Raw genomic sequence first — 25,771 nt, 5'->3', positions numbered from 1 at the left:
AAGGTACTCCTTTTAATAAAGTACCGGAGCAAAGCATTAACACTCCGTGAACACATGTGATCCTCACATCGCTACCATTCCCTCCGGTTGTCCCGATTTCTGTCACTTCGGGGCCATCGGTTCCGGACAGCGACATGTGTATACAACTTATAGGTAAGACCATAAACAATGAATATCATGATGAAACAATAACATGTTCAGATCTGAGATCATGGCACTCGGGCCCTAGTGACAAGCATTAAGCATAACAAGTTGCAACAATATCATCAAAGTACCAATTACGGACACTAGGCACTATGCCCTAACAATCTTATGCTATTACATGACCAATCTCATCCAATCCCTACCATCCCCTTTGGCCTACAGCGGGGGAATTACTCACACATGGATGGGGGAAACATGGCTGGTTGATGTAGAGGTGTTGGCGGTGATGGCGGCGATGATCTCCTCCAATTCCCCGTCCCGGCGGAGTGCCAGAACGGAGACTTCTGGCTCCCGCGACGGAGTTTCGCGATGTGGCGGCGTTCTGGAGGGTTTCTGGCGACTTCGACTTCTCCCCGTGCGTTTTTAGGTCGAGGCCGATAAATAGTCCGAAGGAGGGCGTCGGAGGCCGGCCGAGGGGGCCACACCACAGGGCCACGCGGGCCCCCCCTGGGCCGCGCCGCCCTATGGTGTGGGGCCCTCGGGCCTCCACCTTAATTGTCCTTCTGGCTCCGTCATTATTCTGGGAAAATAGGGCCTTCTGCATAAATTCCGAGGATTTTCCCGAAAGTTGGATTTCTGCACAAAAACGAGACACCAGAGCAGTTCTGCTGAAAACAGCGTTAGTCCGTGTTAGTTGCATCCAAAATACACAAATTAGAGGCAAAACAATAGCAAAAGTGTTCGGGAAAGTAGATACGTTTTGGACGTATCAACGCCTAATAGGGCTATCACAGAGTACATACCTGGACAAGATTCTAAAGAAGTTTAGAATGGACGAAAGTAAGAAAGGGTTCTTACCTATGTTACCAGGCAAGGTCTTGAGTAAGACTCAAGGACCAGCTACGGCAGAAGAAAGAGAAAGGATGAGTCAGATCCCCTATGCCTCGGCAGTAGGCTCTATCATGTATGCCATGCTATGTACTAGACCGGATATTGCACATGCTGTTAGTTTGACTAGCAGATATCAAAGTGATCCAGGGATGGAACACTGGACAGCGGTCAAGAATATCCTGAAGTACTTGAAAAGAACTAAGGATATATTTCTTTGTTATGGAGGTGACCAAGAGCTCGTTGTAACAAGTTACACCGATGCAAGTTGGAACACTAATCCTGATGACTCTAAGTCACAGTGTGGGTACGTGTTTATATTGAATGGTGCTGCAGTAAGCTGGGCAAGCTCGAAGCAGTGCACGGTGGGGAAGTCTTCAACAGAATCAGAGTACATAGCGGCTTCAGAGGCTTCATCAGAAGTGGTATGGATGAATAGGTTCATTGTAGAGCTCGGTGTGGTTCCTAGTGCATTGGACCCACTAGTCATCTATTGTGACAACATGGGTGCCATCGCCAATGCACAAGAACCAAGGTCACACAAGAGGCCGAAGCATATCAAGCTGCGTTATCACTCGATTCGCGAGTACATCGAAGATGGAGAAGTAAAGATTTGCAAAGTACACACTGATCTGAATGTAGCAGATCCGTTGACTAAAGCTCTCCCTAGGGCAAAGCATGACCAACACCAGAATGCCATGGGTGTTAGGTACATTACAATGTAATCTAGGTTATTAACTCTAGTGCAAGTGGGAGACTGTTGGAGATATGCCCAAGAGGCAATAATAAAAGTGGTTATTATATATCTTTATGTTTATGATAAATGTTTATATACCATGCTATAATTGTATTAACCGAAACATTGATACATGTGTGATATGTAAACAACAAAGAGTCCCTAGTATGCCTCTTAACTAGCTTGTTGATTAATGGATGATTAGTTTCATAATCATGAACATTGGATGTTCTTAATAACAAGGTTATATCATTATATGAATGATGTAATGGACACACCCAATTAAGCGTAGCATAAGATCACGTCATTAAGTTATTTGCTATAAGCTTTCGATACATAGTTACCTAGTCCTTATGACCATGAGATCATGTAAATCACTTATACCGGAAAGGTACTTTGATTACATCAAACGCCACTGCGTAAATGGGTGGTTATAAAGGTGGGATTAAGTATCCGGAAAGTATGAGTTGAGGCATATGGATCAACAGTGGGATTTGTCCATCCCGATGACGGATAGATATACTCTGGGCCCTCTCGGTGGAATGTCGTCTAATGTCTTGCAAGCATATGAATAAGTTCATAAGATACCACATACCACGGTACGAGTAAAGAGTACTTGTCAGGAGACGAGGTTGAACAAGGTATAGAGTGATACCGATGATCAAACCTCGGACAAGTAAAATATCGCGTGACAAAGGGAATTGGTATCGTATGTGAATGGTTCATTCGATCACTAAAGTCATCGTTAAATATGTGGGAGCCATTATGGATCTCCAGATCCCGCTATTGGTTATTGGTCGGAGAGAGTACTCAACCATGTCCGCATAGTTCGCGAACCGTAGGGAGACACACTTAAGGTTTGATGTTGAAATGGTAGAACCAATAGCGGAATGGAGTTCGAAGTATTGTTCGAAGTCTCGGATGGGATCCTGGACATCACGAGGAGTTTCGGAATGGTCCGGAGAATAAGATTCATATATAGGAAGTCATTTTATAAGATTTAAAATGATCCGGAAGATTTTATGGAAGGTTCTAGAAAAGTCCGGAAGAAATCAATTTGGAAGGCGGAGTCCCGAAGGGACTCCACCTCCCATGGCCGGCCAACCCTAGAGGGGGGAGTCCAAGGTGGACTCCACCAAGGGGGCCGGCTGATACGCGTACAGCACGCGTCCGTTGGGAACCCCAAGAGGAAGGTGTGATGCGTACAGCGGCAAGTTTTCCCTCAGTAAGAAACCAAGGTTTATCGAACCAGTAGGAGCCAAGAAGCACGTTGAAGGTTGATGGCGGCAAGATGTAGTGCGGCGCAACACCAGGGATTCCGGCGCCAACGTGGAACCTGCACAACACAACCAAAGTACTTTGCCCCAACAAAACAGTGAGGTTGTCAATCTCACCGGCTTGCTGTAACAAAGGATTAGATGTATAGTGCGGATGATGATTGTTTGCAGAGAACAGTAGAACAAGTATTGCAGTAGATTGTATTCGATTAAAAGAATGGACCGGGTCCACAGTTCACTAGTGGTGTCTCTCCCATAAGATAAATAGCATGTTGGGTGAACAAATTACAGTTGGGCAATTGACAAATAGAGAGGGCATGACAATGCACATACATGATATGATGAGTATTGTGAGATTTAATTGGGCATTACGACAAAGTACATAGACCGCTATCCAGCATGCATCTATGCCTAAAAAGTCCACCTTCAGGTTATCATCCGAACCCCTTCCAGTATTAAGTTGCAAACAACAGAAAATTGCATTAAGTATGGTGCGTAATGTAATCAATAACTACATCCTCGGACATAGCATCAATGTTTTATCCCTAGTGGCAACAGCACATCCACAACCTTAGGGGTTTCTGTCACTCCCCCAGATTCAATAGAGGCATGAACCCACTATCGAGCATAAATACTCCCTCTTGGAGTTACAAGCATCAACTTGGCCAAAGCATCTACTAGTAACGGAGAGCATGCAAGATCATAAACAACACATAGGTAATAGATTGATAATCAACATAACATAGTATTCTCTATCCATCGGATCCCAACAAACACAACATATAGTATTACAGATAGATGATCTTGATCATGTTAGGCAGCTCACAAGACCCGACAATGAAGCATAATGAGGAGAAGACAACCATCTAGCTACTGCTATGGACCCATAGTCCAGGGGTGAACTACTCACTCATCACTCCGGAGGCGACCATGGCGGTGTAGAGTCCTCCGGGAGATGAATCCCCTCTCCGGCAGGGTGCCGGAGGCGATCTCCTGAATCCCCCGAGATGGGATTGGCGGCGGCGTCTCTGGAAGGTTTTCCATATCGTGGCTCGCGGTACTGGGGGTTTCGCGACGAAGGCTATAAGTAGGCGGAGGAGATAGGTCAAGGGGCGATGCGAGGGGCCCACACACTAGGTCGGCGCGGCCAGGGCTTGGGCTGCGCCGCCCTGGTGCCTGGCCACCTCGTGGCCCCACTTCGTATCCTCTTCGGTCTTCTGGAAGCTTCGTGTGAAAATAGGCCCCTGGGCGTTGATTTCGTCCAATTCCTAGAATATTTCCTTACTAGGATTTCTGAAACCAAAAACAGCAGAAAACAGCAACTGGCTCTTCGGCATCTCGTTAATAGGTTAGTGCCGGAAAATGCATAAATATGACATAAAGGATGCATAAAACATGTAGATATCATCAATAATGTGGCATGGAACATAAGAAATTATCGATACGTCGGAGACGTATCAGCATCCCCAAGCTTAGTTTCTGCTCGTCCCGAGCAGGTAAACGATAACAAAGATAATTTCTGGAGTGACATGCCATCATAACCTTGATCATACTATTGTAAGCATATGTAATGAATGCAGCGATCAAAACAATGTAAATGACATGAGTGAACAAATGAATCATATAGCAAAGACTTTTCATGAATAGTACTTCAAGACAAGCATCAATAAGTCTTGCATAAGAGTTAACTCATAAAGCAATAATTTCATAGTAGAGGTATTGAAGCAACACAAAGGAAGATTAAGTTTCAGCGGTTGCTTTCAACTTGTAACATGTATATCTCATGGATATTGTCAATGTAAAGTAATATAACAAGTGCAATATGCAAGTATGTAGGAATCAATGCACAGTTCACACAAGTGTTTGCTTCTTAAGATGGAGAGAAATAGGTGAACTGACTCAACATAAAAGTAAAAGAATGGCCCTTCGCAGAGGGAAGCATCGATTGCTATATTTGTGCTAGAGCTTTGATTTTGAAAACAAGAAACAGATTTGTCAACGGTAGTAATAAAGCATATGTGTTATGTAAATTATATCTTACAAGTTGCAAGCCTCATGCATAGTATACTAATAGTGCCCGCACCTTGTCCTAATTAGCTCGGATTACCTGGATTATCATTGCAATGCATATGTTTTAACCAAGTGTCACAAAGGGGTACCTCTATGCCGCCTGTACAAAGGTCTAAGGAGAAAGCTCGCATTGGATTTCTCGCTATTGATTATTCTCAACTTAGACATCCATACCGGGACAACATAGACAACAGATAATGGACTCCTCTTTTATGCATAAGAATTCAACAACAATTAATTTTCTCATATGAGATTGAGGATGTTTGTCCAAAACTGAAACTTCCACCATGGATCATGGCTTTAGTTAGCGGCCCAATGTTCTTCTCTAACATTATGCATGCTCTAACCATTTTAGTGGTAAATCTCCCTTACTTCAGACAAGACGGACATGCATAGCAACTCACATGATATTCAACAAAGAGTAGTTGATGGCGTCCCCAGGAACATGGTTATCGCACAACAAGCAACTTAATAAGAGATAAAGTGCATAAGTACATATTCAATACCACAATAGTTTTTAGGCTATTTGTCCCATGAGCTATATATTGTAAAGATAAAGAATGGAAATTTTAAAGGTAGCACTCAAGCAATTTACTTTGGAATGGCGGAGAAATACCATGTAGTAGGTAGGCATGGTGGACACAAATGGCATAGTGGTTGGCTCAAGGATTTGGATGCATGAGAAGTATTCCCTCTCGATACAAGGCTTAGGCTAGCAAGGTTTATTTGAAACAAACACAAGGATGAACTGGTGCAGCAAAACTCACATAAAAGACATATTGTAATCATTATAAGACTCTACACCGTCTTCCTTGTTGTTCAAACTCAATACTAGAAATTATCTAGACCTTAGAGAGACCAATTATGCAAACCAAATTTTAGAAAGCTCTATGTATTTATTCATTAATAGGTGCAAAGTATATGATGCAAGAGCTTAAACATGAGCACAACAATTGCCAAGTATCACATCATCCAAGACATTATAGCAATTACTACATGTATCATTTTCCGTTTCCAACCATATAACAATTTAACGAAGAAGATTCAACCTTCGCCATGAATATTATGAGTAAAGCCTAAGGACATATTTGTCCATATGCAACAGCGGAGCGTGTCTCTCTCCCACACAATGAATGCTAGGATCCATTTTATTCAAACAAAACAAAAACAAAAACAAACAGACGCTCCAAGCAAAGTGCATAAGATGTGATGGAATAAAAATATAGTTTCACTAGAGGAACCTGATAATGTTGTCGATGAAGAAGGGGATGCCTTGGGCATCCCCAAGCTTAGACGCTTGAGTCTTCTTGATATATGCAGGGGTGAACCACCGGGGCATCCCCAAGCTTAGAGCTTTCACTCTCCTTGATCATGTTGTATCATCTCCCTCTCTTGATCCTTGAAAACTTCCTCCACACCAAACTCAAAACAACTCATTAGAGGGTTAGTTCACAATTAAAATTTACATGTTCAGAGGTGACATGATCATTCTTAACACTTATGGACATTGCACAAAGCTACTGAAAGTCAATAGAATCGAAAAATCCATCGAGCATAGCAAAACAGGCAATGCGAAATAAAAGGCAGAATCTGTCAAAACAGAACAGTTCGTAAAGACGAATTTTATTGAGGCACCAGACTTGCTCAAATGAAAATGCTCAAATTGAATGAAAGTTGCGTACATATCTGGGGATCACTCACGTAAATTGGCATAATTTTCTGAGTTACCTACAGAGAATTAGTCCCAGATTTGTGACAGCAAAGAAATCTGTTTCTGCGCAGTAATCCAAATCTAGTATGAACCTTACTATCAACGACTTTACTTGGCACAACAATGCACAAAACTAAGATAAGGAGAGGTTGCTACAGTAGTAACAACTTCCAAGACTCAAATATAAAATAAAGGTACTGTATTAAAAACATGGGTTGTCTCCCATAAGCGCTTTTCTTTAACGCCTTTCAGCTAGGCACATAAAGTGTATATCAAGTATTATCAAGAGACGAAACATCAACATCATAATTTGTTCTAATAATAGAATCAAAAGGTAACTTCATTCTCTTTCTAGGGAAGTGTTCCATACCTTTCTTGAGAGGAAACTGATATTTAATATTACCTTCCTTCATATCAATGATAGCACCAACAGTTCGAAGAAAAGGTCTTCCCAATATAATGGGACAAGATGCATTGCATTCAATATCCAAGACAACAAAATCAACGGGGACAAGGTTATTGTTAACGGTAATGCGAACATTATCAACTCTCCCCAAAGGTTTCTTTGTAGAATTATCAGCAAGATTAACATCCAAATAACAATTTTTCAATGGTGGCAAGTCAAGCATATTATAGATTTTCTTAGGCATAACGGAAATACTTGCACCAAGATCACATAAAGCATTACAATCAAAGTCATTGACCTTCATCTTAATGATGGGCTCCCAACCATCCTCTAGCTTCCTAGGAATAGAAGTTTCGCGTTCTAGTTTCTCTTCTCTAGCTTTTATGAGAGCATTTGTAATATGTTTCGTGAAAGCCAAATTTATAGCACTAGCATTAGGACTCTTAGCAAGTTTTTGTAAGAACTTTATAACTTCAGAGATGTGGTAATCATCAAAATCTAAACCATTATAATCTAAAGCAATGGGATCATCATCCCCAATGTTGGAAAAAATTTCAGCAGTTTTATCACAGGCAATTTCAGCAGTTTTAGCAGTTTCAGGCAGTTTTTCACGCTTTGCATCAGAAGTGGAAATATTGCCAACACCAATTCTTTTACCATTATTAGTAGGAGGTGCAGCAACATGTGTAGCATTAGCATTACTAGTGGTGGTAATAGTCCAAACTTTAGCTATATTATCTTCTTTCTCATTTTCTTCTTTCTCCCACCTAGCACGCAATTCGGCCATCAATCTTATATTCTCATTAATTCTAACTTGGATGGCACTTGCTGTAGTAACAATTTTATTATTATGATTTTCATGAGGCATAACTTTCGATTTCAAAAGATCAACATCAGCAGCAAGACTATCGACTTTAGAAGCAAGTATATCAATTTTCCCAAGCTTTTCTTCAACAGATTTGTTAAAAGCAGTTTGTGTACTAATAAATTATTTAAGCATGGCTTCAAGTCCAGGGGGTGTGTTCCTATTATTGTTGTAAGAATTCCCATAAGAATTACCATAGCCGTTGCCATTATTATAAGGATATGGCCTATAGTTGTTACTAGAATTGTTCCGATAAGCATTGTTGTTGAAATTATTATTTTTAATGAAGTTTACATCAACATGTTCTTCTTGAGCAACCAATGAAGCTAACGGAACATTATTAGGATCAATATTTGTCCTATCATTCATAAGCATAGACATAATAGCATCAATCTTATCACTCAAGGAAGAGGTTTCTTCGACAGAATTTACCTTCTTACCTTGTGGAGCTCTTTCCGTGTGCCATTCAGAGTAATTAATCATCATATTATCAAGGAGCTTCGTTGCTTCACCAAGAGTGATGGACATAAAGGTACCTCCAGCAGCTGAATCCAATAGGTTCCACGAAGAAAAATTCAGTCATGCATAAAAGGTTTGGATGATCATCCAAGTAGTCAGTCCATGGGTTGGGCAATTTTTAACCAAAGATTTCATTCTTTCCCATGCTTGGGCAACATGCTCAGTATCCAATTGTTTAAAATTCATTATGCTACTCCTCAAAGATATAATTTTAGCAGGGGGATAATATCTACCAATAAAAGCATCCTTGCATTTAGTCCATGAATCAATACTATTCTTAGGCAGAGATAGCAACCAATCTTTAGCTCTTCCTCTTAGTGAGAAAGGGAACAATTTTAATTTTATAATGTCACCATCTACATCCTTATACTTTTGCATTTCACATAATTCAACAAAATTATTGAGATGGACAGCAGTATCATCAGAACTAACACCAGAAAATTGCTCTCGCATAACAAGATTTAGTAAAGCAGGTTTAATTTCAAAGAATTCCGCTGTAGTAGCAGGTGGAGCAATAGGTGTGCATAAGAAATCATTATTATTTGTGGTTGTGAAGTCACACAACTTAGTATTTTCAGGAGTACCCATTTTAGCAATAGTAAATAAAGCAAACTAGATAAAGTAAATGCAAGTAACTAATTTTTTTGTGTTTTTGATATAGCAAACAAGATAGTAAATAAAGTAAAACTAGCAACTAATTTTTTTGTGTTTTGATTTAGTGCAGCAAACAAAGTAGTAAATAAAGTAAAGCAAGACAAAAACAAAGTAAAGAGATTGGGATGTGGAGACTCCCCTTGCAGCGTGTCCTGATCTCCCCGGCAACGGCGCCAGAAAAAGAGCTTGATACGTGATGTCTACGTTCCCCCTCCTTTCCTGTAGACAGTGTTGGGCCTCCAAGAGCAGAGGTTTGTAGAACAGCAGCAAGTTTTCCCTTAAGTGGATACCCAAGGTTTATCGAACTCAGGGAGGAAGAGGTCAAAGATATCCCTCTCATGCAACCCTGCAACCACAAAGCAAGAAGTCTCTTGTGTCCCCAACACACCTAATAGGTGCACTAGTTCGGCGAAGAGATAGTGAAATACAGGTGGTATGAATATATATGAGCAGTAGCAACGGTGCCAGAAAATAGCTTGCTGGCGTGTAGTTGATGGTGGTAGTATTGCAGCAGTAGTAACGCAGTAAAACAGTAAACACGCAGCGATAGCAGTATTTAGGAACAAGGCCTAGGGATTACACTTTCACTAGTGGACACTCTCAACATTGATCACATAACAGAATAGATAAATGCATACTCTACACTTTTGTTGGATGATGAACACATTGCGTAGGATTACACGAACCCTCAATGCCGGAGTTAACAAGCTCCACAATAATGCTCATAGTAACCTTTAGTGTAAGATAGATCAACAGATTAAACCAAGTACTAACATAGCATGCACACTGTCACCTTCATGCATATGTAGGAGGAATAGATCACATCAATATTATCATAGCAATAGTTAACTTCGCAATCTACAAGAGATCATGATCATAGCATAAACCAAGTACTAACACGGTGCACACACTGTCACCTTTACACACGTGCAGGAGGAATAGAACTACTTTAATAACTTTGCTAGAGTAGCACATAGATAAATTGTGATACAAACTCATATGAATCTCAATCATGTAAAGCAGCTCATGAGATCATTGTATTGAAGTACATAGGAGAGATTAACCACATAGCTACCGGTACAGCCCCGAGCCTCGATGGAGAACTACTCCCTCCTCATGGGAGCAGCAGCGGTGATGAAGATGGCGGTGGAGATGGCAGCGGTGTCGATGGAGAAGCCTTCCGGGGGCACTTCCCCGTTCCGGCAGCGTGCCGGAACAGAGATCCTGTCCCCCAGATCTTGGCCTCGCGATGGCGGCGGCTCTGGAAGGTTTCTGTGGTTTTCGCCAATCGTCCTGCGTTTTTAGGTCGAAAGGGCTTTTATAGGCGAAGAGGCGGCGCAGGGGGGCACCTGGGGGCGCCACACCCTAGGCCGGCGCGGCCTAGGCCTGGCCCGTGCCGCCATGTGGTGTGGTGGCCCCCTGGCCCCTCTCCGACTCTTCTTCGGTGTTCTGGACGCTTCCGGGAAAAATAGGAGGTTTGGCGTTGATTTCGTCCAATTCCGAGAATATTGCCCGAACAGCCTTTCTGGAACCAAAAACAGCAAAAAATAGAAACTGGCACTGTGGCATCTTGTTAATAGGTTAGTTCCGGAAAATGCATGAAAATGATATAAAGTGTGAACAAAACATGTTGGTATTGTCATAAAACAAGCATGGAACATCGGAAATTATAGATACGTTGGAGACGTATCAGCATCCCCAAGCTTAGTTCCTACTCGTCCTCGAGTAGGTAAACGATAAAAGATAATTTCTGAGGTGACATGCTACCAACATAATCTTAATCATACCATTGTAAAGCATATGAGATGAATGCAGCGATTCGAAACAATGTAAATGCAATGAGTAAACAAGTGAATCATATAGCAAAGACTTTTCATGAATAGTACTTTCGAGACAAGCATCAATAAGTCTTGCATAAGAGTTACTCATAAAGCAATAAATTCATAGTAGAGACATTGAAGCAACACAATGGAAGATTAAGTTTCAGCGGTTGCTTTCAACTTGTAACATGTATATCTCATGGATAGTTGTCAATGCAAAGCAATATAACAAATGCAATAAGCAAGTATATAAGAATCAATGCACAGTTCACACAAATGTTTGCTTCTTGAGGTGGAGAAAGATAGGTGAACTGACTCAACAATAAAAGTAAAAGAATGGTCCTTCAAAGAGGAAAGCATCGATTGCTATATTTGTGCTAGAGCTTTTATTTTGAAAACATGAAACAATTTTGTCAACGGTAGTAATAAAGCATATGTATCATGTAAATTATATCTTACAAGTTGCAAGCCTCATGCATAGTATACTAATAGTGCCCGCACCTTGTCCTAATTAGCTTGGACTACCGGATCATCACAATGCACATGTTTTAACCAAGTGTCGCAAAGGGGTACCTCTATGCCGCCTGTACAAAGGTCTAAGGAGAAAGCTCACATTGGATTTCTCGCTATTGATTATTCTCAACTTAGACATCCATACCGGGACAACATAGACAACAGATAATGGACTCCTCTTTTATGCATAAGCATGTAACAACAATTAATAATTTTCTCATTTGAGATTGAGGATATATGTCCAAAACTGAAACTTCCACCACGGATCATGGCTTTAGTTAGCGGCCCAATGTTCTTCTCTAACAATATGCATGCTTAACCATAAGTGGTAGATCTCTCTTACTTCAGACAAGACGGACATGCATAGCAACTCACATGAAATTCAACAAAGAGTAGTTGATGGCGTCCCCAGTAAACATGGTTATCGCACAACAAGCAACTTAATAAGAGATAAAGTGCATAATTACATATTCAATACCACAATATTTTTTAAGCTATTTGTCCCATGAGCTATATATTGCAAAGGTGAATGATGGAATTTTAAAGGTAGCACTCAAGCAATTTACTTTGGAATGGCAGGAAATACCATGTAGTAGGTAGGTATGGTGGACACAAATGGCATAGTGTTGTTTGGCTCAAGGATTTGGATGCATGAGAAGTATTCCCTCTCGATACAAGGTTTAGGCTAGCAAGGTTGTTTGAAGCAAACACAAGCACGAACTAGTACAGCAAAGCTCACATAAAAGACATATTACAAGCATTATAAGACTATACATCGTCTTCCTTGTTGTTCAAACACCTCACTAGAAAATATCTAGACTCTAGAGAAACCACTTATGCAAACCAAATTTTAACAAGCTCTATGTATTTCTTCACTAATAGGTGCAAAGTATATGATGCAAGAGCTTAAACAAGAGCACAACAATTGCCAAGTATCAAGTTATTCAAGACATCATACCAATTACTACATGTAGCATTTTCCAATTCCAACCATATAACAATTTAACGAAGAGGAAACTTCGCCATGAATATTATGAGCTAAGAACACATGTGTTCATACGAACCAGCGGAGCGTGTCTCTCTCCCACACAAGCATTTATTCAAACAAAAACAAAAACAAGAAACATATTGACGCTCCAAGAAAAGCACATAAGATGTGACCGAATAAAAATATAGTTTCAAGAGAAGGAACCTGATAATTTGTCGATGAAGAAGGGGATGCCTTGGGCATCCCCAAGCTTAGACGCTTGAGTCTTCTTGATATATGCAGGGGTGAACCACCGGGGCATCCCCAAGCTTAGAGCTTTCACTCTTCTTGATCATAGTATATCATCCTCCTCCTTTCTTGACCCTTGAAAACTTCCTCCACACCAAACTCGAAACAACTCATTAGAGGGTTAGTGCACAATAAAAATTAACATATTCAGAGGTGACACAATCATTCTTAACACTTCTGGACATTGCATAATGCTACTGGACATTAGTGGATCAAAGAAATTCATCCAACATAGCAAAAGAGGCAATGCGAAATAAAAGGCAGAATCTGTCAAAACAGAACAGTTCGTATTGACGAATTTTAAAATGGCACCAGACTTGCTCAAATGAAAATGCTCAAATTGAATGAAAGTTGCGTACATATCTGAGGATCATGCACGTAAATTGGCTTAATTTTCTGAGTTACCTACAGGGAGGTGGACCCAGATTCGTGACAGCAAAGAAATCTGGAACTGTGCAGTAATCCAAATCTAGTACTTACTTTTCTATCAACGGCTTAACTTGGCACAACAAAACACAAAACTAAGATAAGGAGAGGTTGCTACAGTAGTAAACAACTTCCAAGACACAAATATAAAACAAAGTACTGTAGCAAAATAACACATGGGTTATCTCCCAAGAAGTTCTTTTCTTTATAGCCATTAAGATGGGCTCAGCAGTTTTAATGATGCACTCGCAAGAAATAGTATTTGAAGCGAAAGAGAGCATCCAGAGGCAAATACAAAACACATTTAAGTCTAACATGCTTCCTATGCATAGGAATCTTGTAAATAAACAAGTTCAAGAAGCATAATGCAACAAGCATAGGAAGATAAAACAAGTGTAGCTTGAAAAATTTCAGCACATAGAGAGGCATTTTAGTAACATGAAAATTTCTACAACCATATTTTCCTCTCTCATAATAACTTTCAGTAGCAACATGAGCAAACTCAACAATATAACCATCACATAAAGCATTCTTATCATGAGTCTCATGCATAAAATTATTACTCTCCACATAAGCATAATCAATTTTATTAATTGTAGTGGGAGCAAATTCAACAAAGTAGCTATCATTATTATTCTCATCAAGTGTAGGAGGCATAGTATAATCACAACAAAATTTACTCTCCATATTAGGTGGAACCAAAAGACCAATATCATTATAATCATCATAAATAGGAGGCAAAGTATCATCAAAGAAAATTTTCTCCTCAATGCTTGGGGGACTAAAAAGATCATGAAAACCAGCTTCCCCAAGCTTAGAATTTTCCATATCATTAGCAACAATGGTATTCAAAGTATTCATGCTAACATGTTCCATGGGTTTTTTAATTTTCGCATTAAACCATTCATGTCTTGACTCAGGAAATAGTACAAAGAGCTCACAGATGTTTTCCATTATGCCTTACTAGTGTAAAACAAGAAACAAAAAGTTGCAATTGCAGGATCTAAAGGAAATAGCTTTGAGTACTTACAACGACGGAAAATAGCTTGGTAGCCGAGGTCCGGAGTGTGAGTACCTTTTACCTTTCCTCCCCGGCAACGGCGCCAGAAAAGTGCTTGATGTCTACGTTCCCCCTCCTTTCCTGTAGACAGTGTTGGGCCTCCAAGAGCAGAGGTTTGTAGAACAGCAGCAAGTTTTCCCTTAAGTGGATACCCAAGGTTTATCGAACTCAGGGAGGAAGAGGTCAAAGATATCCCTCTCATGCAACCCTGCAACCACAAAGCAAGAAGTCTCTTGTGTCCCCAACACACCTAATAGGTGCACTAGTTCAGCGAAGAGATAGTGAAATACAGGTGGTATGAATATATATGAGCAGTAGCAACGGTGCCAGAAAATAGCTTGCTGGCGTGTAGTTGATGGTGGTAGTATTGCAGCAGTAGTAACGCAGTAAAACAGTAAACAAGCAGCGATAGCAGTATTTAGGAACAAGGCCTAGGGATTACACTTTCACTAGTGGACACTCTCAACATTGATCACATAACAGAATAGATAAATGCATACTCTACACTTTTGTTGGATGATGAACACATTGCGTAGGATTACACGAACCCTCAATGCCGGAGTTAACAAGCTCCACAATAATGCTCATATTTTAGTAACCTTTAGTGTAAGATAGATCAACAGATTAAACCAAGTACTAACATAGCATGCACACTGTCACCTTCATGCATATGTAGGAGGAATAGATCACATCAATATTATCATAGCAATAGTTAACTTCGCAATCTACAAGAGATCATGATCATAGCATAAACCAAGTACTAACACGGTGCACACACTGTCACCTTTACACACGTGCAGGAGGAATAGAACTACTTTAATAACTTTGCTAGAGTAGCACATAGATAAATTGTGATACAAACTCATATGAATCTCAATCATGTAAAGCAGCTCATGAGATCATTGTATTGAAGTACATAGGAGAGATTAACCACATAGCTACCGGTACAGCCCCGAGCCTCGATGGAGAACTACTCCCTCCTCATGGGAGCAGCAGCGGTGATGAAGATGGCGGTGGAGATGGCAGCGGTGTCGATGGAGAAGCCTTCCGGGGGCACTTCCCCGTTCCGGCAGCGTGCCGGAACAGAGATCCTGTCCCCCAGATCTTGGCCTCGCGATGGCGGCGGCTCTGGAAGGTTTCTGTGGTTTTCGCCAATCGTCCTGCGTTTTTAGGTCGAAAGGGCTTTTATAGGCGAAGAGGCGGCGCAGGGGGGCACCTGGGGGCGCCACACCCTAGGCCGGCGCGGCCTAGGCCTGGCCCGCGCCGCCATGTGGTGTGGTGGCCCCCTGGCCCCTCTCCGACTCTTCTTCGGTGTTCTGGACGCTTCCGGGAAAAATAGGAGGTTTGGCGTTGATTTCGTCCAATTCCGAGAATATTGCCCGAACAGCCTTTCTGGAACCAAAAACAGCAGAAAACAGGAACTGGCACTGTGGCATCTTGTTAATAGGTTAGTTCCGGAAAATGCATGAAAATGATATAAAGTGTGAACAAAACATGTTGGTATTGTCATAAAACAAGCATGGAACATCGGAAATTATAGATACGTTGGAGACGTATCAATACGCGTACAGCACGCGTCCGTTGGGAACCTCAAGAGGAAGGTGTGATGCATACAGCGGCAAGTTTTCCCTCAGTAAGAAACCAAGGTTTATCGAACCAGTAGGAGCCAAGAAGCACGTTGAAGGTTGATGGCGGCGAGATGTAGTGCGGCGCAACACCAGGGATTCCGGCGCCAACGTGGAACCTGCACAACACAACCAAAGTACTTTGCCCCAACGAAACAGTGAGGTTGTCAATCTCACTGGCTTGCTGTAACAAAGGATTAGATGTATAGTGCGGATGATGATTGTTTGCAGAGAACAATAGAACAAGTATTGCAGTAGATTGTATTCGATTAAAAGAATGGACCGGGGTCCACAGTTCACTAGTGGTGTCTCTCCCATAAGATAAATAGCATGTTGGGTGAACAAATTACAGTTGGGCAATTGACAAATAGAGAGGGCATGACAATGCACATACATGATATGATGAGTATTGTGAGATTTAATTGGGCATTACGACAAAGTACATAGACCTCTATCCAGCATGCATCTATGCCTAAAAAGTCCACCTTCAGGTTATCATCCGAACCCCTTCCAGTATTAAGTTGCAAACAACAGACAATTGCATTAAGTATGGTGCGTAATGTAATCAATAACTACATCCTCGGACATAGCATCAATGTTTTATCCCTAGTGGCAACAGCACATCCACAACCTTAGGGGTTTCTGTCACTCCCCCAGATTCAATAGAGGCATGAACCCACTATCGAGCATAAATACTCCCTCTTGGAGTTACAAGCATCAACTTGGCCAAAGCATCTACTAGTAATGTAGACCATGCAAGATCATAAACAACACATAGGTAATAGATTGATAATCAACATAACATAGTATTCACTATCCATCGGATCCCAACAAACACAACATATAGTATTACAGATAGATGATCTTGATCATGTTAGGCAGCTCACAAGACCCGACAATGAAGCATAATGAGGAGAAGACAACCATCTAGCTACTGCTATGGACCCATAGTCCAGGGGTGAACTACTCACTCATCACTCCGGAGGCAACCATGGCGGTGTAGAGTCCTCCGGGAGATGAATCCCCTCTCCGGCAGAGTGCCGGAGGCGATCTCCTGAATCCCCCGAGATGGGATTGGCGGCGGCGGCGTCTCTGGTTCCGTATCGTGGCTCTCGGTACTGGGGGTTTCGCGACGAAGGCTATAAGTAGGCGGAGGAGAAAGGTCAAGGGGCGACGCGAGGGGGCCACACACTAGGTCAGCGCGGCCAGGGCTTGGGCCGCGCCGCCCGGGTGTCTGGCCACCTCGTGGCCCCACTTCGTATCCTCTTCGGTCTTCTGGAAGCTTCGTGTGAAAATAGGCCCCTGGGCGTTGATTTCGTCCAATTCCGAGAATATTTCCTTACTAGGATTTCTGAAACCAAAAACAGCAGAAAACAGCAACTGGCTCTTCGGCATCTCGTTAATAGGTTAGTGCCGGAAAATGCATAAATATGACATAAAGTATGAATAAAACATGTAGATATCATCAATAATGTGGCATGGAACATAAGAAATTATCGATACGTCGGAGACATATCACCGGCCACCACAACACCACCACCTTGGCCGCACCCCAAGGAGGCCGGCCACCCCCTCTCCCCAAACCCTAGCCGCCCCACTCCTCCCCCTCTCCCGTAACGCTTAGTGAAGCTCCGCCGGAGATCTCCATCGCCACCGCCACCACGCCGTCGTGCTACCGGATTCAAGGAGGAGCTACTACTTCCGCTGCCCGCTGGAACGGGGAGGTGGACGTCGTCTTCATCAACACCGAACGTGTGACCGAGTACGGAGGTGCTGCCCGATCGTGGCACCGTGATCAAGATCTTCTACGCGCTTTTGCAAGCGGCAAGTGATCGTCTACCGCAGCAACAAGAGCCTACTCTTGTAGGCTTTGGAAATCTTCAAGGGTGAGTCTCGATCATCCCCTCGTTGCTACCGTCTTCTAGATTGCATCTTGGCTTGGATTGCGTTCTCGCGGTAGGAAATTTTTTGTTTTCTATGCAACGAATCCCTACAGGGAGATGATACGGGGCGACCTTCAGTCTTCACCGCATCATGTGCTTCATCGCCAAGATGGCACGCTAAGGTGAATCTTCTCCTTTACGCGTGCCTCGAATCGCCTATTTGGGACGATATACTACTTCATACCCCGTCATATCTTGATGATAGGAACCCGACGACAAGTACGGGGAGAAGAGAGGATGCCATGGAGACCCGAGGACGCAAGGCCGATGTCACGGAAGCATGGAAGAGAAGGAGGAAGAAGCGCTGGACGCTCCAGGCCGGAACTTCCGCCCAACATCGCCGGAACTTCCGCCCAGATGCTGTCAAGACTGAAGATGCTCGCACAGCAGAGTTGTGGCCGGAACTTCCGCCCCTGATGGCCGAAACTTCCGCCCGGGACCGGAACTTCCGCCCAGGACGGCCGGAACTTCCGCCCCATCGAATTTCAGCCAGATCTCAGCCCCCTTTGGCTTGTAACTTACCCCTTCATCCCCTTGCCTATAAATAGACACCTACCCCACCTTCATGAGGGAGAGATGATGTTTAGATGAATTGGCTTATGCCTCTATTATCCCTTAGTGGATTTGGGAAACCCCCACCTTAGGTTAATTCCTATTGTATCACCCGGGCTCCGATCGAATCCTATTGTATTTCTTTGGTGACTTCTACCAATCTTGATCTTTTGCTTGCACTTCTACCTATTTGATCTTTTGCTTGCACTTCTATATAGTTTGGTCTTTTCACCCTTCTAGATTCATAGGATCTTCGATTCGTCGATCTTTTTGTGGGACTTCTACCGAAAGGTCTTTTCCTTGCAACTTCTATCGAGTTGGTGGTTCGGGCCAACGAGAACAAACCGATTGTGTTGTGTGCGTGTGTTGTATCGTGTTCTTCGCGTTCATCCACTTCCCCGCGAATCCCCCTCCGCAATCACACTCACCCGGGTCAAACCGTGAAGATTGTGCACACCCTCGGGCTTAGCCCGCATCAGTTTGGGAATCCTTCGTGGGACCTCCACCCCTCCAAACGTGACGTACCTTCTTGTAAAGGAAGGTAACACGGGAATAAACCCTCGTCTCTGCGTGCTATCGGTTATCTCTAACCGAACTCCTTACTTGTGTTATATTTTCCTGTGGGAGCCTTCGTGCTCGAGTTACTTGCATCATCATATAGGATGCCTCACCTAGTTTGCATTAGGCTCACCTTTATATTCCGCAAAGCCAAATAATGCAAAGAAAGAATTAAAATTTGTAGAAACCTATTCACCCCCCTCTAGGTTTACTATCTCTGAACTTTCACCATAAAAATGTTACTACTGATAAACTGTTGCGAGCAAGTCTATTTTTAGGTGCAGGTGAATTGACAACTGACTTGTTAAATCTTATAAATATTCTTTGGCTCCCCTTGTGTCGAATCAATAAATTTGGGTTTTACTTCCCTTAAAGACTGTTGTGATCCCTATACTTGTGGGTCATCAAGACTATTTTCTGGCGCCGTTGTCGGGGAGCATAGGTTTATTTACAAGCCCACTTGAAGGTGATATTGTTCGCTAAAATTTATTTATTATGGGGAAAGCTCCTGAATCAAAGTTCCTTATATTGCCATCCAGCACAAGAAGAGGTACAACTCTGAACACCTCTGTTTCTCTTGATTCGCCATCTGTTATGAGTAAGCTTCTTACTACGCTACATTGTACTGCTACTTCTACTGAATTTGATAATGTTCTTGATTATTTTGATGATGCTTCTACTGTGCTTGATAAGAGTGGTTTCGTTAGGTCCTTTCCTAGATACTACAATTTCTATCGCTAAACAAATTGAAAATTCTGAAAAAACTATTACACCTGTTAGTTCACCTCAAGCTAGGGGGAATCCTAGTGATGATCTTGATGAAACTTATATTGAACTTGATGATGACTTCATTGTAGAATGTCATGCTACTAGAGATGCAAGTGCTATGAGAAGTCTTCTTGCAAGACGAGCTGTTAGATATAATTTGTCTCCCGATTCTAAATTTTCCACATCTCCCATAAATATTAGAGATAAGGATTATGATTTATCTCTGGATTTATCTTACATATCTATTTTTGAGAAAGAACCTTCATGTGGTGCTGGAAATAAAAGTGTTGTGAAACATATGAATGAACTCTCGACTTTGAGCAATTTATTCTCTAATGATATTAAGATACACACTTATTTTGTCACTAAAATTTTCCCTTTCTCTCTGAGAGGAGCAGCTAAAATTTCTCTCCTGGATCTATTGATAGTCCTATTTTTTTGGTTAATGCTTTCTTTCCGAAATATTTCCCTGCTAGTGCTCAACATGCTGCTTTGCAGAAAATCTTTGATTTTGTGCAGGTAGAAGGAGAGAAATTGCATGAATCATGGGCAAGATTTTGTTTTTTAATTAGAGCACTAACTAAACATCGGTTAGCTAAAAATGAACTCCTTGATATATTCTATAATGGACTAACTGTTGAATCTAGGACATACCTGAATAGTTGTGCTAGTTGTGTTTTCAGGAAAAAAACTCCGGCTGAAGCTGAGGAATTATTGGCCAAAATAAGCAAGAATTATGATGATTGGACTACACCGGAGCCAATAACAACACCGAAGAAAAAGGGAATGATTGAATTAAATGATGAAGTGATGAGGGAAGCTAAGAAATCTCTTAAGGAGAAGGGTATTAAAACTGAAGATGTGAAGAATCTACCACATATAGAAGAATTATGTAAGTTAATCCCTCGCTCTTCTACTATTGAGGTACACTCTCTCCAACGCTTTGATAATAGAGATATTCCTTACTCTAAACCCCCTGATCAATGCTTAGATAAATTTGATAATTATATTGTTAAGCGAGATAATTATAATAAGAGAGTGGAACATCACCTAATGGAAAATTCTAGAGCTATAAATAATTTGCATGATATTGTGAAAAGAACCTCTAATGATGTTAAACTGCTTGTTAAACATTTCCATATGGTTCAAACCCACCATGCCATGTGGCGCCTATGTGGCCTCTCCCGGGGTGGTGGGCCCACTGGTGACCCTTCTAGAACCTTCTAGAAGCTCCGGTCAAAACACCGGAACTTTCCTGAACCCCGGAAAACGACTTCCCATATATGAATCTTATTCTCCGGACCATTCCGGACCTCCTCGTGATGTCCTGGATCCCATCCGAGAATCCGAACAAACTTCGGTTTCCATCTCATATTCCGAATCTACTTATGCGACATCGAACCTTAAGCGCGTCACCCTACGGTTCGTGAACTATGCAGACATGATCGAGACTCCTCTCCGACCAATAACCAATAGCGGGATCTGGAGATCCATAATGGCTCCCACACATTCAACGATAACTTAGTGATTGATTGAACCATTTACATACGATACCGATTCCCTTTGTCACGCGATACTTTACTTGTCCGAAGTTTGATCATCGGTATCTTCATACCTAGTTCGACCTCGTTACCGACAAGTACTCTTTACTCGTTACCGTGGTATGTCATCTCTTGTGACCCAGTCACATGCTTGCAAGCTAATTAGATGACATTCCACCGAGAGGGCCCAGAGTACCGTCATCGGGATGGACAGATCCCACTCTTGATCCATATGCCTCAACCTCACACTTTCCAAATACTTAATCTCATCTTTATAACCACCCATTTACGCAATGGCGTTTGATGTAATCAAAGCATCCTTTCGGTGTAAGTGATTTACATGATCTCATGGTCGAAGGACTTAGGTAACTATGTATCGAAAGCTAATAGCAAGTTGAACTTAATGACTTGATCTTATGCTACGCTTATTTGGGTGTATGTCCATTATATCATTCACCCAATGATATAACCTTGTTATTAACAACATCCAATGTTCATGATCACGAAACCATAATCATCTATTAATCAACAAGCTAGTTATACAAGAGGCTTACTAGGGACTCCTTGTTGTTTACATAACACACATGTATCAATGTTTCGGTTAATACAATTATAACATGAGATGTAAACATTTATCATGAACACTAAGATATAACGATAACTAATTTATTATTGCCTCTTGGGCATATCTCTAACACGTAATTGGACAAATAATATATGCTTTATCATTAGAAAATTGTGAGGAATTTGAATATTTAATAATTAAGTGTTTATTCATTATTCATTATTATCAAATAATATATGCGTTATACATATAATATGGTCAAATAATTAATGCAGGTGGATTTAGTGATCACGGGGATACGTGAGCACCCGGTTATCTCCGTTGGATTTGGTCCATCACCATTGGATTCTGCTACTCACTAACGGTCACTAACGGCCATTCACTAATGGCCACTACCTCGCCGGTCTACACCTCCACCTCGCCGGCATACACCTCCACCTCGCCTGCCTCCACCTCGCGCGTCTGAGGTCACGCTAGTGTCTCCCCGACCAAGTGCGTCGTCGTGCACCTTCTCTGCGTCTCTCCACCCTTTCACTCAACGCGCTGGACCACGTCGATGCGTGTACAGTGCTAACATCGTTAGACACGTGTCGTGTAGAGAAGGGTGCTCACGTATCCCGTGATCACCAGGTTTCATCCGAATAATTAATATCTATAAATCTGTAAATTGCAATTGGACAAATAATATATGCTTTATTATTAGAAAAATGTGAGGAATTTTAATATGAAATAATTATGTTTTTATTCATTATTATTATCAAATAATATATGCGTTATTCATATAATATGGCCAAATAATTAATATTTTTAAACTGTAAACCGCAATTAGACAAATAATATATGATTTATTATTAGAAAAATGTGAGAAATTTTAATATGCAACAATTATGTTTTTTATTCATTTTTTATAATTATTATCAAATAATATATGCATTATTCATATAATATGGCCAAATAATTAATACCTTTAAATCTGTAAATCGCAATTGGACAAACAATATATGCTTTAATATTAGAAAAATGTGAAGAATTTGAATATGAAATAATTATATTTTTATTCATTTTTTATTATCAAATAATATATGCATTATTCATATAATATGGCCAAAAATTAATATCTTTAAAATGTAAACCGCAATTGGACAAATAATATGTTTAAATCTATAAACCGCAATTGGAATAATTGGAGTGACATCTTCTTCGGTCGCAGCGTGATGGTGGAGCGTCGGGTGCAGCGTGATGGTGAAGGAGGTGGACGTGGAGGTGGCAGGATGGAGAGATACAAGAAACGTGATGGTGATGGAGGTGGACGTGGAGAGGCATGGACTAATATAACTTAGGTATACAAGAAACGTGCCCCAAGACTGAGTGAATGCACAGATGTAAAATACACAATGAAATATATTGCTAGTTCATACACATAGTTCGATATATATTAAAAGACACATAGTTCATTGATATATATTGAACGATTTATAGAAAGACACATAGTTCATACACATTGTTCTTTAAATGTTAAGACGATCAACATGGCTATTGTAGCCAACTAGCTCCCAATAACTCCTAGCCATCTCGAAGCCCAGACAAGCGTCCAGAGCGGCATAGCGCACTTGCTCGTAGCTCAATGGAGTATTTTCCCACTCAAATATCAGTTCATCTTCTTTTTCTTGCGCAACGTCCTTCTTCTTGTACTTCTTCCTCTTCTTCTTCTCAAGATTTGTCCCAATGATAGAATTCGCCAGATCATATAGACTCGAAATGTGATTACTTGTGAGATTCGGGAGTATCTTCTGGAGGTCGTACGCAGAATTAATATGAATACTGTACGGACTCAGCATTTCCACATCCTTGCCGATAGCCGCGACGCGGAATCTGATGGTATCGTCCTGCAAGAACTCCTTGAGAACTTGTGGCCCTTCATCAGTCTGACAAATATGGAATACCAAATTCTCGGACGCCACCGAGAGTCGAAGGACGGCGGTGCGCTGATCACCCTCGCGAGGGTTGGTGAACTCGCAGTCCAAGCCGACGCACTTGATTGGTGCGTTGTCGAGATAGTCCATCTTCACGGCGCGGATCTACTTATCCACCCTTCTTACACGAAGCGCGACCGTGACCTTGAAACCCACCCCTTCGGCCATGAGGTGGTATACCGAGTTCGAGGAGCCGAGTCACACGCGAGGTGCTCCATTGAGTCCGAAACGTCGATGAAGAGGAGAGCTTTTTGGTAGAGGAGGAGATGAGATGGAGAAGAATGTGTGTGGCAATGGTGGAGAAGATGTGCGACATATAAAGGAAAGGAAGATGAACATGAACATGCCAGCCATCGGGTGATCAATTCCGTGGCTGGCCGCCGGAGTCGGCAGCTTAGATTACCGTAATGGTGACGCGTGACACTCGATTTTGACGCTATTAATGGAGACGCGACGATCGGCTTCTGCGGAAACGAACGGTTTGACTCGGCTCGTGTCACCAGCCGGAACTAAAGGGGGTACCGCAGGGCGCAGCGCGCCGCAAAACCCTTAGTCCTGGTTTGGGATACAAACCGGGGCAAATGGGTCCTAATGAACCGAAACATATGGGTACCGTACGATTGGGCGCATTCGGGGCAACGTGGCCAGGCCTTTGGTCCCGGCCCAGGACACATCCGAGACTAAAAGGGTATGACGAAAGACCTGTTTTCTACTGGTGCTCATTTTGAATTTCTCACTTTGTAAATTTTTCTTCGTGCGACGAGAATACTTATTCATTGGCACATTTCCCTTGTGGTGAATTACCTCGATTCTGGATGGAACCCGAGACAATGGCAAGCGATTTTTTTTTTTTTTTTTTTTTTTTTTTTTTTTTTGATAAAGGACAAGCCAGATGCGAGTACTACTTTTAGCAGTATCGCAATTTGAGGGATCGGTGCCTCCTTGGCTGGAACATGTGCAGCAGCACATTCCGAACGTGACTTGGGTGGATTTCTGCGGTTTGCCCAGGAACCAACACACATGTTTTTATTTCACATTTCACAGAACTCCACAGTGGATGAATATGTTGAGGATTTTGCTGAATTAGTAGGAGTAGTAGATTAATTGACTACTTATGAGTAACCTCTTGATCCTTTGCATGACATCACCAGTTTATTGGAGTATGTACTGCACTCATCGACAACGAGGCAATTGTTTCATCAACACCAGAATTTCTGACCAACATGCTTGAATGTGTGTTGTGATTATGTAAAAGTTGTGTGGAAGAAGAAAACGGAAATCCAAACTGGCTCCCGGATCTATTTGCTCTCCCGACTTGAACCAACCAGCAAAGGACAGCTGGTCCGCCGGTTGTGTATATGCTCATGTATTGAACTTGGTATTCAGATTATTGAACAGTAGTATTAGGCTCACAGTCCAGCATATTTATTACCATCCGTTTATCACAGGTGCCAGATGACGGACGAAGGTGTTGGACGAACGGTAGAGCATCTCTACCGGTGTGTTTCCATATAGTCGCTGGTAGGGTCACAGGTATTATTGTATGGGAGCGCCATCGGTGCATCCTCTATTTTGGGGATGTTGTTCCCACACCGGTGACTCCCAAACGGCGGCCTCCAAATTTTTTTTACAATATTTTGAAACAATATATCAATCACATTTTATTCATACTATATTCAATAATTCATACAATCACACAAACAATACTTAAATTATTCATGCAATCAAACAAATAGTACTTAAATTATTCATACAACCAAATAAATCATACAATCACGCAAATATAAATAAAATCATGCATTGTTGGTGGCTCCTCTCCTCGCCCACAAATGCGCAGCTAGATCCGCCTTAAGTTGTACATGAACACCTGTATCTCGGATT

The 25,771-nt window shown here is 41.8% G+C and overlaps 1 protein-coding gene across 1 annotated transcript; it reads right to left on the bottom strand.

Annotated features, from left to right (window-relative positions):
- Positions 1-23,425: 23,425 nt before the first annotated feature.
- LOC127339713 (uncharacterized) lies at positions 23,426-23,980 on the bottom strand. The gene has a single exon (XM_051365533.1). It carries the CDS (start codon positions 23,978-23,980, stop codon positions 23,426-23,428), a length of 555 nt encoding a protein of 184 aa, XP_051221493.1.
- Between the last annotated feature and the right edge of the window lie 1,791 nt (positions 23,981-25,771).

This window comes from Lolium perenne, chromosome 3 (genome assembly GCF_019359855.2).
Source record: "Lolium perenne isolate Kyuss_39 chromosome 3, Kyuss_2.0, whole genome shotgun sequence".
NCBI classification, from domain to species: domain Eukaryota; kingdom Viridiplantae; phylum Streptophyta; class Magnoliopsida; order Poales; family Poaceae; genus Lolium; species Lolium perenne.
This window is presented reverse-complemented; position numbering and strand designations above follow the sequence as displayed.